At 54.9% G+C, this 17,365-nt stretch overlaps 2 protein-coding genes across 4 annotated transcripts in view; both read right to left on the minus strand.

Annotated features, from left to right (window-relative positions):
* Positions 1-263: 263 nt before the first annotated feature.
* CTSH (cathepsin H) lies at positions 264-9,041 on the minus strand. Its single transcript, XM_076348183.1, has 12 exons — positions 8,932-9,041; positions 8,743-8,774; positions 8,508-8,613; positions 8,340-8,410; positions 7,664-7,768; positions 7,224-7,310; positions 6,268-6,323; positions 5,043-5,124; positions 4,885-4,953; positions 3,784-3,890; positions 1,772-1,897; positions 264-1,111 (listed from the first exon to the last, which is right to left on the minus strand). Exons 1-12 carry the CDS (start codon positions 9,005-9,007, stop codon positions 1,036-1,038), a joined length of 993 nt encoding a protein of 330 aa, XP_076204298.1. The 5' UTR covers positions 9,008-9,041; the 3' UTR covers positions 264-1,035.
* A 151-nt stretch (positions 9,042-9,192) lies between these two features.
* Positions 9,193-17,365, minus strand: part of RASGRF1 (Ras protein specific guanine nucleotide releasing factor 1) — a 45,656-nt gene continuing 37,483 nt past the window's right edge. For all 3 annotated transcript variants that reach the window (XM_076348182.1, XM_076348181.1, XM_076348180.1), the window contains exons 21-27: positions 16,375-16,478; positions 15,923-16,007; positions 15,427-15,624; positions 14,544-14,623; positions 13,292-13,409; positions 12,868-12,936; positions 9,193-10,239 (exon numbers count right to left, since the gene is read on the minus strand). In XM_076348182.1, the coding sequence (XP_076204297.1) occupies positions 10,147-10,239; positions 12,868-12,936; positions 13,292-13,409; positions 14,544-14,623; positions 15,427-15,624; positions 15,923-16,007; positions 16,375-16,478 (747 nt within the window). In that variant the 3' untranslated portion in view covers positions 9,193-10,146. The remainder of the gene's footprint in view (positions 10,240-12,867; positions 12,937-13,291; positions 13,410-14,543; positions 14,624-15,426; positions 15,625-15,922; positions 16,008-16,374; positions 16,479-17,365) is intronic.

The raw sequence follows: 17,365 nt of genomic DNA on the forward strand, positions 1-17,365 counted from the left end.
GGCGGCCGGCAGCCGCCGGGCACGGCCTCCCTGCCCCAGGCGCTTTAAAGCTGGTTATAAAAGCAAGCTGCGTAAACCCGAGAAAGTTTTAACGCTTTGCGCCCCCGCGTCGCTCGCGGGAGCTGTGTCAGGAGGACGGTGCCCCCGTCAGACACCCCCGGGGTCGGGTCCTGCGCCACGATCGAAAACGAAGAGAAGGCCGCAGCTCCCCCCCGGTGACCGTGCCGGTAACGCACAGGGCGGCGGAGAGCACACCACCGCACTGGTGACAAGTCATCTTTATTCAGTCAGTGGCGGATTTTAGCGTGAAATAACACCCAACAGAAGTGCCCCCTACTGACGCGCAGCCTTCTTTCACCATAGCGTTTTTAATAGTTTATAAACTATTATAAACTATTAGCAATAAGCTTCTTGCTTTCTTCATTGAGTCATAAAAGAAAATCATCCATTTCTTCTCTTTGCATTAAAATACCCTATTTTTTAATACAAAAAATACTAAAAACATTTAATGAAAATAGATAAAACATACAAATAGCAGCACTCATCTTTCTCAAAAGAAAAATCACCTTCAAAGAAAATAAAAAATCCCTAGAAGTTACATCTGTTGATTGGGAAATGGCCACCTTAAGGAAGGGTGAGCTTTCATTGGGGCAGCGTCTTAAAATTGCGTAACTGCGCAGCATTTTCCCTGTCCAAGCAGCCCCCCCTGTTGCCGACACCCCCCCAGCAGGGGCACAGGGCCTCGGTTGGGACAGGGTGAGCGAGGCACGCCGCACGCGCACCGCAGCCGGGAGGAGAAGGCGGGAGTCTGGCGCTCGGCACAGGAGCACGCTTGCTTTTGGCTGGGGAGAAGAGGCATGGGTCTTCCTACTGCAGGAAGCTGTGTGCAAGCTGACAAATCTGCCTGCAGGTAACGACTTTCTGCAGACTGTTATTTCATTTCGTTCTCACTTTCTTGATTTTAGCATTTAGAAATTCATATGCAATCAGTCATTCCTTTTCCTGTGCCCACTTTCCCCAGCCTGCGCTCTCCTCTTACACCTGAGGAACCGGGTAAGATGCACAAGCAGCAAGACCACACATATTCTTGCCACGTTCAATAAGGAAGTACCTAAAAAGAGAAAGAAATGTATATGAGTGAGTGTTCCCTACTCCGGCAGAGTCAGCATGACAGATACCGGCGTAAGGCGACTGCTCTCATTATGTGTATGCTCCTTTCTCATGCCAGCACAAGGAGCAAATACCTGTGACAGAGCTGTTGCCGCCAGTAGTTAGCCAGGCGATGCTATTCCCTGTCCCCCTTATATCACGAACTAGCAGAGTTAGCACCTGACTCTAAAAAATTTCACTTGCAGCTGGAAATACTTGAGGAGCTGGAGTGAAAACTCACTCCCAGCACAACCCGTTCTTCTCTGGCCATGTAACCGCGGAAGAGGCACGGTGCTCCCCTGGCACCAGGCAAACCAGTGGTACAGCGGCTCCGCATGCGCTGGCCGAGCCCATGGTGACAATGGCAGACCTATTGATCTAAGGGTCTGCTTTAACCAGTCAGCCCAGGACTGGTTTGTAGAGCTGTGTCTCCTTCACTGCCGAGGCTGGGATGATTGCCCCTGCCTCTTCCCAGAGTATGAAACAGCTGTGAAATTGCAGCTTGAGAGCGTAAGGGCGACCGGGGGGCTGATGAGAGTCGGTGGAATCCCACGCACGTGACTGTCCTTTTACCAGGTACAGGGAGACCGTGGTGGGTCTGGTAGCGTTGAGACCTCCTTACCCATCCATGCCCCACAGTGAGCCCCAGGAGTTCTTCACAATCCAGTAAGGAGTCCCATTTTCTTCTCCATACCCCACAGCGAGGACAGCATGGTTCACCTTGTCAGGAGTGTGCTCACATCGTGGGCTGCAAAGAAAAGGAAAAATAATGCAGATTTGTTACATGAAAAACCAGCCTATATTTAATCATGGATTAGCTGGCATTCTCGATTGCACTCCAACTGCAAAAAGAACTAATGGATACTCTGAACTTCCAGTTGTGGAGAGTAGGGAGGGAAGCCAAGAAAAGGAGATACTGCTCTGTTTTCTCACTCAGAAATTATTACCGGCCATATTTGAAGTCAGGGCGATAGGCTACATGGACCTCTGATCTGAGCACCTGCTCCGGCCTTTTGTTCAGAATTAACATCAACATTGTCACACAAGAATGAGCTACAATGAAAAAACTGAGCAAAGTAATTTTTCCAATGAAAACCAGAAGCTCTTAGTACATCCCAGTAATGGTTTGTTCTGCCTCAAAATTCAAGGGTACTGTTCCACATTTTGCAGAGGGAACAGCAACTTCCTCGGTCTAAATACACATTTCTTTGTATTTCCTCTGAATTTCCAGCTTTTAAATTGCACTTGATGAAAGTTGCTGCCTGTGATATAAAACAAGACAACACAAGGTACAAGCTCTCATCTCTAGAGCACCTATTTTTAAACATTTTCAAATTGCAGATAACTAAAAGATCAGTAATCCCCACAACAGATCTACTGTTCTTGAATCTTAATAGTTGATCTGGGGAGCATAGGCTAAAACCACTGGAGCATCAATTATTCCATATGCTCCAACTTTAAATCTACCTTAGACTATAAATCTACAAGATAACTTTACTTGGTGTGTTCCTCAAACTGGAATCCTGTTACAAAGTATCTTGACCATCTGCCTGCTTTCACACCTTACATCTGCCTGTTGCTGGCACTTAACTTTGAGATTACTGTCTTTATTGCAACAGCAAAGCCACTCTAATTCGCAGTGCTGCCTACTCTTTCCCTTGCTGCTCCCTGGGGCAGATCACTCATGCTTAGACTCTTAGTTTAATTTTCCCTGCAGTTCTACATGAGCGAGGATTCATTACGTGAAAGTATTTTTCTAGTTCTCTCCAAACATGCACTTTTCCCATTTCTTCCCTAATAGAAATCTATCCTGCCACAGTTAGTTTCCATAGTCTTTCCAAAATATAATAATCATCCTTTTAAGTAGCTTTGTGCCTTGGCTGTAGAGCTGACACAACACTTGAGACCTTTTCCTGCTAGGTCCCTTATGTCTCAAACTAATTTTTCATCTCTGCTACTTTTCTTACATGTCCAGCTGCAGAGAGGGATTGGCACGAGGTGCTCAGGGACCTGCCCGCCCTGTGGAGAACAGCAATGCAGGGACCCCTGCCTTAATAACGCAACCTGCAAACGTACCAGCTCAAGTGGAGGGCACCGTGAAGGCAGCAACACTGCTCACTACCACCCCGCCGAGGTCTAGCGCTGGAAGAGCCGCCTGAGTCCCACAGAAACTTACTTTGGTTAGGGCTTACCCTAAGTAAACCAGACACACAGCTGCAACACCTGGGTGACCCTGCCACCATCCACAGCTCAGGCACACAGACACACACATCAGCCCTGGGACAGGCTTCCCCCAGCTCTGCGGCAGGGCTGCAGGAGGATCTCCCGAGCTCACTGACTCGCTGAGTTTCATTCCAGATACAGTCTGGTCTTCAGCTTGGACTGGCTCCTAGCAATAAGTTGGCTGCAAGCACGGTGTACCCTCTTCCCTGTGCTGCACTCTCATCCCCCTGGGAAATCAGTATATCAAGGCTCAGTTTACTTATGTTTGCTATTTTCTGTTTAAAAGAAAATGCAAGAATGCAGTCCAGGGTCCCTGTGTCCAGTGCCACAAAGCAGGAGAAATGGGGATGCAACTGGTCCCAGCCTTACACCTTCCCCTCACCCTCACCTCCCAGGTTCAGAAATACTCACTTTGAATAGACTCCTTTTCTGTAGTGCATGAAGTTACCCGTCACCTCAAACGCAAAGCTCACCGGGTTGTACTTCCCCACAGCTTCTACCATGCCATCCTCGTCATACTGCAAGAAGAGGATCCCAGGGTCATTTATCTCCTGATGACACTGGGACCAGTCAGGATCCCCAGACCAGCAGTCAGAGCACAGCGGGGATGGCTAACCCTGGCTTTCTGCTTGCAGACAAGTCTTGTGGTTTAACCTAGCAGGCAGCTATCACCACACAGCCATTCGCTCACTCCCCCCCCGAGTAGGATGGGGGAGAGAATCGGGAAAAAAACCCTAAAATTCGTGGGTTGAGATAAAGACAGTTTAATAGGACAGAAAAGGAAGGGAAAATAATGATGATTATTATTATTATAATAATGATAAAAGAATATACAAAATAAGTGATGCACAATGCAATTGCTCACCACCCGCCGACTGACGCCCAGCCAGTTCCCGAGCAGCGGTCACTGCCCCCCGGCCAACTCCCCCCAGTTTATGTACTGAGCACGACGTCCCATGGTATGGAATGTCCCTTTGGCCAGTTTGGGTCAGCTGTCCTGGCTGTGCCCCCTCCCAGCTTCTCGCTGGCAGGGCATGAGAAGCTGAAAAGTCCTTGACTAGTGTAAGCACTGCTTAGCAACAACTAACACATCAGTGTGTTATCAACGTTATTCTCATACTGAATCCAAAACACAGCACTGTAGTACCAGCTACTAGGAAGAAAATTAACTCTATCCCAGCTGAAACCAGGACAACAAGGAAGCAAGTGCTGCTTGCATTGAAAGACAAGAACCAAGACTTTCTTACAGTCTGGAGGTGCACCCACTGTGGAAAGCAGGCAGAGGCCTAGTGCCTGTATTTCGACTACAGCACTTCATTGGTGCCACCTTCAGAAAAGGGTGTCAGCGGTGCGCAGGAGACGAGGAATGTGCAATGCCAGCGGCTCGCTCCACTCCAAAGAGCAAGCAAGCTTGCACTGCAGAGCCCGGCACACCTCGGGGCATCTGAGCACCTTCCAGGTCAGGCTTGGCACAGCCCTGGAAGTTCGGAAACATAACCCTTGCAGCCTTACCTGCGTGATATTGATAACATCCTTGACAAATGCAATAGCCTTCTCCGGCTGGAACTTGCACGTGCCATTCTGTGCAGACAGAAAGGAACCGGTGTTAGAGCCTGCTCTGGACCCTGCTCTGCCGCTGCAGAAACGCATCTGAGCTGCACTGTAAATACCTTGGCCCGGTACGGGTAGGTGTCCTCCCCCATGAGCCCTTTGTTATACAGTATGTATTCAAAGGCTTGGCTTGGCAGGCCCCTGCAAGACAACACAGCCAGAATGCAGATTAATTAGGACAGTAACGCTGCAGCTTCTGCAGAGCAAAGCCACCAACCTTCCCCGCAATCCTACAGACCGTTCCCACAAACTGGGGGGGAAAGGGAAGGACAGTGTGTATCCCAGACCCTCTAAAGGCATAAACTCCAGTCTGTTCCTGCAGTATCTCCCTGTCTGGGACTCCCAGCCTAGCCCATCATGCTGTTTGGCAAGGTCCTACACAGGCACGGGAAGACCTCATTCTCAGGAGTGCCTAATCCCCAGGGGAAAACACCAACACAGGAGCCCCGAAGGCGTGAGGCCACCTCGCCCACACAGCACCAACCGTGCCAGCTCAGCTCTGCAGCCTCGCGCACTGAAAGGTGTTTTTCCGTGACCTCTGCCCAGCCTGGCTGGGGTCCCCAGCTACACAGCACGGGGGAGGACAAGGGACCCACATCTTCAGCAAGCAGCTGCTTCCTTCCTCGGCCACCTCTGGGGAGAACATCTCGCAGAAGGAAGAAAAGGGGAGCGTGATCAGGGCATGGTCACAAGGAGGGGACTAAGGAGGAGTCACAAGAAAAATAAAAAGCACCAAGAGTGGTTTTGCTCAGCTCTCTGAACGATCCTCAGGGACCGCTTATCTTACAGAAAACATAAGATTTCAGAAAGCTTTATTTTCTGCCTTCTCTAGCAATGCCAGCAGGAATTTACCAAAGGGGAAGCAGAGGTTTCTGTGGGTTCCTTAAAGCACCATGAGATGCGCGTGACCCATGAGCAGAGCAACAGATAAAATTCCCCTTGTTTTCCCTGAGCATGTTAAAGCCCAGCTATGTAGCACCCGTGACTGCGATATCAGAAGACATTGTAACAAATCAAATATCGGAAGAAAAACTAATAAACAAGAGAAACAACAGAGGTTAGGAAATGCTGGAGATTGAGTGAAACATTCTAACGTCTAGGGAGGGTGAAACTAAAATAAGCACACCAAACCCAAAACTGTTTTCCCTGACACGTCTCAGCCAAGGGGAAACAAAAACCATTCCAAGATCTGGAAGGATCCCAATACTAAATCTTAAGGAAGGCTGTCAATCATGGAATCTAAGATACTCTTATTTCCATTCTTTATTACTTTATATTACTTACCCACTGCAGCCGTGGTTGTTAAAAGCCTGAGCGCAATCAACTAACTGTTGTTCCGCCTACGGAAAAGTTTTTTGAGTCAGTATATATTCAACACCTGCATTCAGAGTAAGTGAGACAAAATGCAACCCGTGCGGCAGGCAACCGAGGAGCACTGGTTTTATCCGTGCAGCTGGCTGTTCACCTGCTGTGAGCAGCAATCACCCGGCTGAATGGCTCCAGGTCCCAAGGAGCAGGACGAGGAAGACATGGAGCCGGCAGCCCAGGATGCTCCAGCTGCAAGAGGCATTCCTCCTCATGCCTGCCGGGGCACCATCCCACCCATGGGAGCACTGGCTGAGATCTCTTTCAAAGGTCAAGTTTGTTTTTAACACTTACACCCAACCCTCAGCTATTCCAGTAAGTCATATAAGCAGCTACTGTCTTTCTGGTTCTTCGAGAATATAAATCCTCTGGGAGTTTAAAAATAAACAGTCTCACAGTGTGCTGCTTGCAGCAAGCTGTTTTGCAGCAAGGAGCTCCTGCCGGGGAGCAGCACCAGACATGGCTCTAGCTAACCTCGCCTGCTCCCGGCAGCAGGGACCCGGCAGCCTCCGGCCCCTCCAGTATGTATTTTACCCATAAAAATACAGAGCTCCGAAAAGGGCTCTGCCCAAGCCCGTGGCAGCGGGACACAGACCCCGAGAGGGGATGGCAACAGGCACAGCCTCAGGCAGAGAGAGCTCCCAGCCACGCTGCCCCGCGCCTCCTCCAGCAGTTCTGCTCGGCTTGCAAAGAGCTGCAAGGGGTCTGCAGGGCTGGGGGTGCCTGCCACAGCCGCACGCAGCGATGTACAGCCAGACTCGGAACAAGCAGCTGGCAGCTGTCCCAGACAGGAGCGGGCTGCCCCCACTGGCAGCCCTGGTAGATAACCGGAGGCAGGACTTGCCATCAGTCCACAGGAAAGGAAAATCTCTTACCAGAGAGAGGAGCTTTCCTGTCGCGATAGCAATAGCAGACTCCAAACACCCTGTGGTGGAAAAGGTCCAGCAGCTCCCGCAGGGGCCCTGTGTTAGGAGCCAGAGAGGAAACGGTCCATAATGTGCTGCAGGGTCACTGGCCTCCCCAAAATGCCAGGGCCGGGGCAGAAGGGCACGCCAGGAGCACAGCGCTTCGGCTCCCCGCCGGCAGCTGGGCTTCGCCTTCTGCTCGGCCCCTGCCCGAGGGCCCACGGCCTCCCCCTGCCCCAGCCCCTCCCAGCCCCCCTCGCCCCAGCCATGGAGGGGCTCCTGGGGGAGCCTGCTTCCCTGTGGGCACACACACCCCAGCACTCCTCCTCCCAGCACAGTGCCCTGCCTGCAGCGGTTAGCCCCCCTTCTGGCCCACTCTTGGTGTGTCACCGATGACACATGCTCCTCACCTGGTTTTTCACAGGCGTCACGTAATTTCCCTTCTTCCTCCAGTCGATGGAGTCGGGATATGGCCCAGAGCTGCGCAGGAAGTTCCCCTTTGTGGCTGAGCAGTTCTGCAAGTGAGGTGAGAGGGCTGTGGTAAGCTGCCGTGCCAGGGGATGGTGGCCCATGGATGGCCGCCCTCCCTGGGGTGGAGGGAGCAGTGACTGCCACAGTGTGTGTGCAGCCCCGGCCCGCTGCATGCCAGCCACTACAGTCGGGGAGACCTGGGACAGCCCTGGAAGAGCACTGCCAACCCACACCCCCAGTGGCGGTGCCCGAGCTGCTCAGGGAGCTCCTAACTCCCCAAACAGTCGGGATCAGGCCTTAGGTCTACCCATAAAAATACAGATCAACCTGCAAAGCTGAAAGCAGAAGTGACAATTCAGCTAGAGCCAGGGTCAAGACAGAGAAGTGGCTGGAAGCCAGGGGGCTAGGAGATGGGGGGGTTCACCTCGCTCTTACCCAGGCTCTGGCTCCGGTGGAACAGGGCACTGCACTTAGCAAAGTGTATGTCAGGCAGCACAGCGATGGGGTGCTGACCCACCTGCGGGTGCAGCTCGGCACAGAGCCCCCCGGCAGCTCGGGGTCTGCCATCCTGCTGGACCCCCTCCTCCCTGCCCAGGGCACGCTCCCGTGACTTACCTGGGGCTCTCTCCACAGGTACAATTTTTTAAATTCAGCGAAGGTCAGATCTGAAAACTGGTTCAGACTCACTAGAAGAAGGAGGAAACGGAAACGTTTTGCTCACTAAGGATCAGAGTTCAAAGCGAGAGCAAGAGCGGGCCGGGGGGCTGGGGAAGCGGCTCCTACTCTGGAAGCTGTGGTTGCCGGCGTTGTGCTCGTCGATCTGCCTCTTGTTGCCGAGGAAGATGCGCAGCCTGCGGGGGTACTCGCCCGGGCCGTACCGCCGGTTGTTCTGCGGGGGCAGAGCCCGTCAGCCGCGCACCGAGATCCCGCCGCTCCCGAGGGCTCCCCGCCCCGAGCCCCGGCCCGGCCCGGCCCTTCCCACCGCGGCCCGCAGCGGAGGCGCCCCCCGGAGCTTTACCTGCAGCATCCAGGCCTTGAACTGCAGCTCCTCTGCGGGAGAGAGCGGGGAGGCGTCAGCGACTCCCCGGGCTCGGCTCGGCTCCCCCGCCGCCTCCCCGGCCCAGCCGCGGGCCCTGGCCCGGAGAGCGCCCGGGGCGGCAAGCCGAGCCGTGCCGTACCACCCCCTCCCCTCCCGGTGCCCCTTTACCTTCGGCGGAGGGCGCCCAGGCGGCGGCGGGCGCCAGCAGCGCGGCCGCAGCCAGCAGCAGCACGGCCCAGCCCATGTCGTGCCGTGCCGAGCCCAGCCGAGCCGAGCTCAACCGGGCCGAGCCTCGGCCGGAGGGGCGGGGCAGGGGGCGGGGCAGGGGGCGGGGCAGTCCCTCCCCGGGGCGGCCCGTCCCCGCGGGGAGCGGGGGGGGGATCTGCGAGTCCGGCGTTGACCCGCCGAGAAAAACATCACAAGTCCCGGTTCACCCTGAGATAGAATAGATTTATTAGCAAGAGGTAATCAGGAAACATATATTTTTACAAAAAATGGAAATATTTTTCCAAACAAGCTGTAAGTTGAAATAGTTTTAGGGCTTGAAAGAGAATTCTCATACCACGAGGTATTGCTTACAGCAAAAGTGTTCTGGTTGTTAGAGTGGAGCATGCCTGCCACTGTAAAGTTAAACTGTGTTTATATACTGTACAATGTAAAAAATACATGGTAATATTCACAGAATAAGCACTACATTACTATATTCCTGCTAGAAGGTGGTTAGACAGGATTACAGTATATGTAATAAAAACACTCGGTCATCTTTTTCTAATTCTACATCATGTTACTCATAGTGGTCACAAGGTATACGGATCTATAGCATATCAACAGAAGCTTGTCATGAGCCGTATGCAGCGAGGAGAGTCAAAGGGACGTTTCCATCTTCCCGACTTAGCAGGGACCGGGGGCAACGGCCGAGAGGCCTCCCCAGTGCCGGGCCAGCGCGGGGGGGTGGCACGCAGAGAGAGGGCCGCTTCGCACGGAGGGATAAACTTTAACGTGTTCTCCTCCCCCGCCTTACAGAGTTTGCCCAGGGATGTTACTGCCGATACCGTCTGAGCAAGAGCTGCTCCGTGCTGCCCGAGAGCCCCGTGGGAACACACGGGTTCACCTGCCCGACCGCCAGCCCCCTCGAGAAGAACAAATGACAAAAATAACATCATTGAAAAGAAACCGGGACTCCAGCAAAGTGTCAATGCATGAAACCTTAAACGATGCAGGAAATCCTACGCGAGGTCTACTGCGGCCTAAGAACGAGGGGGGCGGTTTGCTTGGAGAAGCACATACGTGGAAGTCACTCCAGGGCGTCCAACAGAAACAAACAGATATATACAGTATGGTATAGCGTGTGTACACGAGCAGCCGCCGGCCACTGCTCTGGGCTCAAGAAGGCAGTTTGGGCTCTATTCGCAGAGAAGCTTCATAAAGGGTTTCTTCGTCCATCACAAATGACTGGTCCAGCAGGTACTGCGTCACCTGGAAAAATGAGAGCCAAACCATTAACAGGGAGGACTCACCTCTGCTGCAGCTGACGATAAATGCCGAAATTAGGAAATGATAAAGGCCTGAGCAGTAAACAATGAGTCGCAGAGAAGTGCCTGCAGTTCCTGCCAACCGGCGTTGCACGTGCTTATCTCATCCCAGGATTGCAAAGTCTTGCCTAGTCCTCAGCTGCTCTTCTGTTTTTCTTGCTTAAGTTTTCCTCTCTGGTACTATTTTATCAGCCACAAAGTTCTCTCCTGTTGAGAACACAAAATCCTGATAATTAAGGCACTGTGTAAGTGGGGAACAACATTCTTGCTGCAGGAATGCTGCTGACAGGGCAGGACATCTGCTCTGGTGCTAGCAGAAAATCTGCTCGCAATTCCTGGAAGATTTTTCCCAAATTACTTTTTGGCCTCATTAGCCATGCGGTGTGCGCAGCTGATCCCGAAGAGGGGCACAACCGTGCCGGGGCAAGGCGCCACATCTGGGGTTCGGAGCCGGCCGGTGTGAGGAGCAGCTGGCAGCAGAGCCTCTGCCCGGGAAGTGCCAGCAGTGCAGAGGGGGCTTCATCCCATCACCCACAAGACCCTCCAGGAGCTTCTGTGCGGCTGTATCCCACCTCTGCAGGGAGACAGGGCGATGTGCAGCCATGCACGGCACCACCTGCACTACCCTTCCCTGCTGCACTTGGCATTGGCTGTTTTCAGCTGGGTTTCCCAGAGCTTTCGCAGACGCTGATCTTCTTCCTCAGCAGGAGAGGCTGGGAGGAGGCAGGGGTTACCTGGGGTGCCCAGTTGGGAAAAGGCTGCAGCATGAGCCCAGCCCCGGGCAGGTACCAACAGTGCGGAGGGTAGGGCTGGGGCTGCCCAGCACTGCAGAGGCTAAAATCAGAGCCTGTGGCCCCGTGACCTCTGCCAGCCCGGCCAGGAGTTGCAGTCCAGAGGGACTCGGGCTACTCCTGCCACCGCACACGGAAACTGGTGTCATCAGCTCGGAGGGCGGTTTGGCCCGGCCCGATTGCCAACAACGCAGCAGCCAGGGCACTGGGCAGGTTCGGCAGATGCCTGCAGGGCAGCAGCACTGTTTCAGGAGGGTTTGCTGTTTCTGGAGAACAGCAATGCCAGCGACAGCGGAAACCCCTACAGCAACCAGCCCAGTTCCTGGGTGGCTCTGCAGTGCTGTGGCAGAGGAAGTGCAAGGGCGGCTGAGACCTTTCATCTCATCACATGTGTGGGGGCCACCACGAGGCGGAGGCCACCCAGCACCAGGCTGCGGGGGGCAGTGGGACATGTTCTGCTCCCAGCCTGCACCCCCAGCCTGGGGAGAGGGATGCTGCTATTTCTCAGCATCTCCAGGGTGGGCTCTGCCAGTGCCGGGATAACTCAGCTGTGCGCAGGCCCACGGGAGCGGCCCACGGGAGCAACCCACGGGGGGGCCTGAGGGGACGCAGAGTCTGGCCCTGCTCTGTGCAAAGCCTGCTGCAGGGAAAGGGGGGCACTGAGGGAGGGGCAGCCTCTGCGCCATGGCCCAGCTGTGCATGCAAGGAGCAGTGCATACATTTTATAAACACACAGAGCAGCCCCAGGAGCACTCTGGCCATCTGCCATGCTGCCCACCCTGCCCGACAGCTGTCACATCCAGGCATAGCTGCTGTCTGCAGCAATGCCTCCGCTGCAGTATCCTGGGGGAGGCACGGGGAAGCCTGCTGCGGCCCCTGCAGCTGCCCTCTGTCCCCTGCACCACTGCCGACAGCCTCCAGCAAGGCACAGGCACTGCTCCTGGTGCAGAGGCACCAGCCATGCTCCTGCTGCAGCGGATGGGCAGCAAAGGGCAAGGGAGCACAGGGCACGAGGGCAGCGGCCCCAGGAGCCACTGACACTTGTTACTCATTCCTGTGGAAGGGCCCCATGGACGGGAAAAGGTACAGCTTCTTGCTCCACCTCCAGGTAAAACACGAGCTCCAGCTGAGTTCAAGACCCACGCTCTTGCAGCACACAGGTCTCTGCCTCAGCCACCACTTGCCCGAAAGCAGCTCACAGCGGAGGACGGCTCCATCCCCAAGGCCCACCCGCTCCCCGGGAGCCCTTCCAGGCTGCTCCCTTGCCACGCTGCCCAACCACAGCCACGCTCCAGCCCCAACTCGGCAAGACCGTGCAGGGCTGCTGACCCTTGCGCGATCACGGCAGCTTGCAGAAAGAACCAGAGGGAAAGGGCAGTCCTGTTTGCTGGGAAGAAATGGCAGCAAAGCTAGGGACAGGCCCGGAAAGCGCTGGCTTGTTCTGGCCAAGGCTCGGATGGCGGGAAGCCACATCCTTTTGCTCTGCCAGCAATACTGCATGGGCGATGAGCTCCTTATGGTTTGCGTGGCAGGGCACACACACGCCGAGAGGAGCAGGGAGGTCACTACATGTCTCCTGTGCCTGCTCCCCCTCCATTATGCCTCACTTGACACAAGCCCCCACACCTGTACTGGTTCTGCTAGCGTTTTCTGTCTTAAATTTCTTACAGAAGCATCGTATCTTCCCCAAAGGAGCTGCCAGAAATTGAGGCTTAGACGCTGTGATTTGAGAGGGAGATGAGGAGGAGAGGGAATGTGTTGCTCTTGGGACAAGGCTGTACCTTAGGCTGGTGCTCAATCTTGTAGGAGGTTTGCTGGAACTGGCGGATCTCCCTTATGATGTGCGAAATCTGTCCGGAGATAAAACACAGAAGCTGTTTACAGCACAGCCATCACCACCAGCACTGCGTCCCAGCACCTGGGATGGCGACGGGCAGCCAGTGGAGCTCACTTCACCCGCACCTTTCAACCACAGCACGATGCAAAGGGCTTTTTTGTTTCTTCCAGACACATCCCTCACCAGGGCAACCCCGGCTGTGTGTGTGCGTGCAGGGGGACATGTGTGGCTGCCTGGTGCTGCGTGGATGACGGCCAGCTGTGGGGACTGCGTGGCGTGGGCACAGACCTGGGCAGCACCGCGGCACCGAGCCACATCGCTCCAACCCAGCCCCTGCACGCCCACCGCAGTGGGGCTGGGGGACTCACCATCCTCATTTTGGAGAAGTTCACCAGGCCATCCTCAGTGTAATTCGGGGTCCCCTCCTCAATGAACGCCAGGTCAGTCAGGTACATTCCCAGGTAGGGGACGCACGGAGGGTCACAACTTCAGGAGTAAACCAGAAACAAATAAGAAAGAAAACTGCCTTACTCTGGGGCTTTGGAGCAGGGAGGAGGGTTGGACTCCACAGTTAGCAGAATTTGAAGGATTCTAATATACAGAAACCCTAGAAGGAAGCCTCTCCCCGGGAAGGCTGCTGGTCTCCTGGGCCGCATCCTGCAGCCACTGTCCCCGCAGGCAGGGCAGGACAAGCACGAGCTGTGGCTGTGCCCCGCACGAAGCTGCGGGCGGCAGGAGGTGAGTTGGGGACAGCTTCGGCAGAGGGCTGGAAAGACCTTTTGAAGCTTCCCCTGCCGGCCTTGGCCCCCACAGCCAGCAAAACCCCCGCCAAGAGCTGAGGGCAGTGCAAGCGCTGGGCTTGCCCCCTGCCCTTCACCTCACCCCCCAGCCCAGTCCCCCACAGAAGATCACCATGCACTGCTGATGGGACACGGCCCGCAGGTGTCTGCCATGCACAGTGATGCACAAGCCCGTGGGGATGCACCAGCTCCAGGGCAGCTCAGCACCCCGCTCCCCATGCACCCACAGCACCGGGCTCCTCGGCTGCAGGACGGAGCGAACACCAAGTAATGACAATTTGGGGAGCCTGAGCGCTGGCAGAGAAGCCTGATGCCATCTCTGGTAGGGTGTGGGGCTGGCTGCTGTTGCAGCACTGCCAGCTCTCTGCTGTGCAATGCTCTCACCCAGGAACCACCCTGGTGTGCTGCCAATAAGGTCCACGCTAGCTGGAGTGACATGCACTGGCTGGTGGGAAACCGTAGCTAAATATGGTACACTGTGGGGTTTAAACTACGAGTCTGTAAGGGGAGGGGGGAAAAAAAAATACCGGTGTCTGGCAATGATTTGCACCTTTGCAATCCCTTTTATTCGTGTCTTTCCACACTGCTGCTCAAAGGAGCAGCTCATTACTCGGGATCACTTTGCAAGCCGCTGCCCTGTGCCTGCTAAACAAGACGCACATTAGCGCAGGGTCTGAAATGATCTTGTGAGCAAAGCCCCAGCCTGCAGCGCGGGAGCCTGGGTGGGATCTAGGTCCCCTGCCACCGTGGGGGCCCTGGGCCGGCCGTCAGCAGCTCCCTCACAGCAGCAGCCACAGGAGGAGAATTGTTGTTCACTCACTTTTTCAGTGCCTCCCTCAGGTTCTTAAACCTGCCCTCCGACGACACCAGCTTTTGTAGCTTATCGATCAGAGCCTTCGTCTGCAAGAAACCCAAAGTGTGACCTGGAGAAGGCCCTGGAAGAAACCCCCATCCCCGCGGCTGGAGGCGGTGAAGCTTGAGGAGCCGCAGGGTCGCTCCCATCCTGCCCTGCCCACAGCAGCCACCGAGGCACGTCAGCCCCGTCCGGCTGCTCGACACCTTTGCAGGTACAAATTCTGCCCTGGTGATTACACCCGGCTCCCAGTGACATCCAGAGGAGCTGAGCAAGCACTTGAAAGCAAAGTTCCTCCAACACATAATAAAGACAGGTTATGTACTTGTTTCCTTCCCCTGCCTCCCACCTTTGCCTTCGCCAGTGCCTGTTTTAATTTACAGGTTTATCACTTTGCAGGAAAAAAGACGGTGTTTCAGATTCAGAGGAGCCCACACAGCGGTTCTGGCTCAGCAGCCTCTGAACTCTGTCAGGGTCTGTACCATGCAGGTACAAGCTATTTCTGTACCAAGTAACTCAACACAAGAATTCATTTTACTTGTGCATAATTGGTCTGAGAAGCCCAGAAAACCAGTTTAAAGAAGCATCTGTGTGTGTGCACACAGCTACAATGACTCTTTAGAAAAGGTTTCTTTAGCTGCACATCTGACCTGTAGGATGAATAAACCCGACAGCAACACAGGGTCTGAGCTGCTTGCACTCCACCTCCCTCCTGGGAAAGACCTACAAAAACCTTACTCCATTTTCTAACTGTTTTTTCAGTACGTCTCATGTCATCCCAACACCATCACACCCAGCCCATCAAACCCTCCCCTGCCTCCCCAGAAGAGGGTCAGCCCCATGCCCCTACCTGCTTGGAGACCTTGAGCCAGGTTTTCTTCAGGCGGAAGATGGCACTGCGGTTGAGGGAGGAGGTGATCTCCAGCACCGCGTTGTAGTTGTGCAGGCACCTGCAGATGTCCGCCACCGCCACCCACTTCTCGATGGCGCTCACCCGCGCGTTGATCTCCTCATTCCGGAGGATCTCTGATGCTATCAAGTTACTGACCTTTGGGGAGACATTGGTTCCAGCCTGCACGTCAGGAGGACTTTGGACAACAGCTATGTGCTCTCCAGCCTCGCAGCATTTTTTAAAAAGATTTCCCTTCACTGCAGTAGCCCCAGAAGGAGCAATTGCACCAGGAGATGGACCCTGCAATGGGTCCCCAAGGCACATAACATCCATGGAACACGGGTGGGGGCAGATAAAGCTCGTACATCCCAGTCCCTGGCTAAGGCCGGGGGCAGGTTGGCTGCGCTGCCTCGCCTCTGCCTGTCTCCCCATCCCCTGCCATGGCTGCACTTACGTCATTAAAGTGTTTTGTGTTCTTCATGATGTAAGGAGTCCTTTCGTTCTTCTCAAGTTTCATCCAACCTTGCCCAAAGAACTCTCTGCAAATGACAACTTTCAGATCAACATTTATTTCCCGGTTTTGTGGGACACCCAAGCCCTACAAGCTCCACTGCACCCACACGGGATGGAAGCGCCAGGGCTTTTGCCCCCCCACACTGCTGGAAAGGGACCGCATGGATGGGCTTGAAAGTGCCATGGAGGTGGGAGGCTCTCCCTGAGCCGCTAACCCTGTGGACATCAGCAGATAAGCCACAAATCGAGACCTCAAATCTGGGCTCGAGCCCAGCCTGGGCTACCTGCAAAGCAGGCGGCAGCTGGGAAGGGTTTAGCCTGGGAGGGGGAGCAGGTGGCCACAGAGTCCAGGACGACCAGAACAGCCCTTCCTCACTCGTGGGGATCACTCACTCATACGGGATCTTCTTGAAGACCAGGTGATCCAGCAGCGTCAGCTGTTCTGCAATTTCCAGGGCTGAGTGGTTTTCAAAAGGTTCTGCTTTGACTCCCTCAGCCTGAGCGACAAAGGCAACAACGAGGGCTCGCTGGTTAAGAGCATAGTAAGAACTTCTGCATTTCATGCACATAAAATCAAAGCCGAAGTCGGACTCCCAAGCCAAAGGCTTTTCCCCATCGGAGCCGGCGTGCACGGTGCCACGCTGGTCTGATGGTCCAGAGGCTCCGCACTGCATCCTGCAGCCCACCAGCGCTGAGAAGTGCCGGCTTCACACAGACCTGCGAACCTGCTGGTTTTAATTACGTTATCATCTGAGCACATGTACAGACACAAAATTAACTAATCTTCTCTATTTAAGTAATTAGGTGTCAGCTATGGAATGGATCCCCGCATGTCAACTTCTGCAACCGCTGCCTTTTTGCTCTACATCTGTTTAATTAATAAAGCACTAGGGGATCCCAGCTGGAGCGGTGCTGCCGAGCTGCTGCCTCGTGCCTGGCTACCCCTGCCTGGCAGCTCGGCCAGCCTCGCCGGCACCTCTCCACCAGCACCTGTGGGGTCGGCAGCTCCTGGACCCTGCTGCTGCTTGGGACAGCTCTTCTAAGGGATGTCGAAAAAAGCAGGGGAACGGGGATGGCCCCTGTCTCTGCTGCCTGGCTTTGGCCAAGTGGCGCTTGCAGGCATGGGGGAACTCGGGGTGCCCCGTGCTTGGAGCCACCCGGGCTGATGGCAAGAGCCTCCAGCCCCAGACCTGCATGGAGCGTGCATGGACTTTGCTGTGCTTTGGCACAAACACAGTCTGAACTCAGGGTTTTCCCAGCAGGGAATGGTCTAAAAACCTGCCACAGCATCCCGCCTCCTGGAAACGAGCAGCAACGTCTCTCCTGTCCGGGTCCCAGGAGAGGGGATGTAGCAGCTCCCAGAACAGGGGGGTGCATAGGAAAG

The sequence above is a fragment of the Aptenodytes patagonicus genome, chromosome 10 (assembly GCF_965638725.1).
Source record: "Aptenodytes patagonicus chromosome 10, bAptPat1.pri.cur, whole genome shotgun sequence".
Taxonomy (NCBI): Eukaryota; Metazoa; Chordata; class Aves; order Sphenisciformes; family Spheniscidae; genus Aptenodytes; species Aptenodytes patagonicus.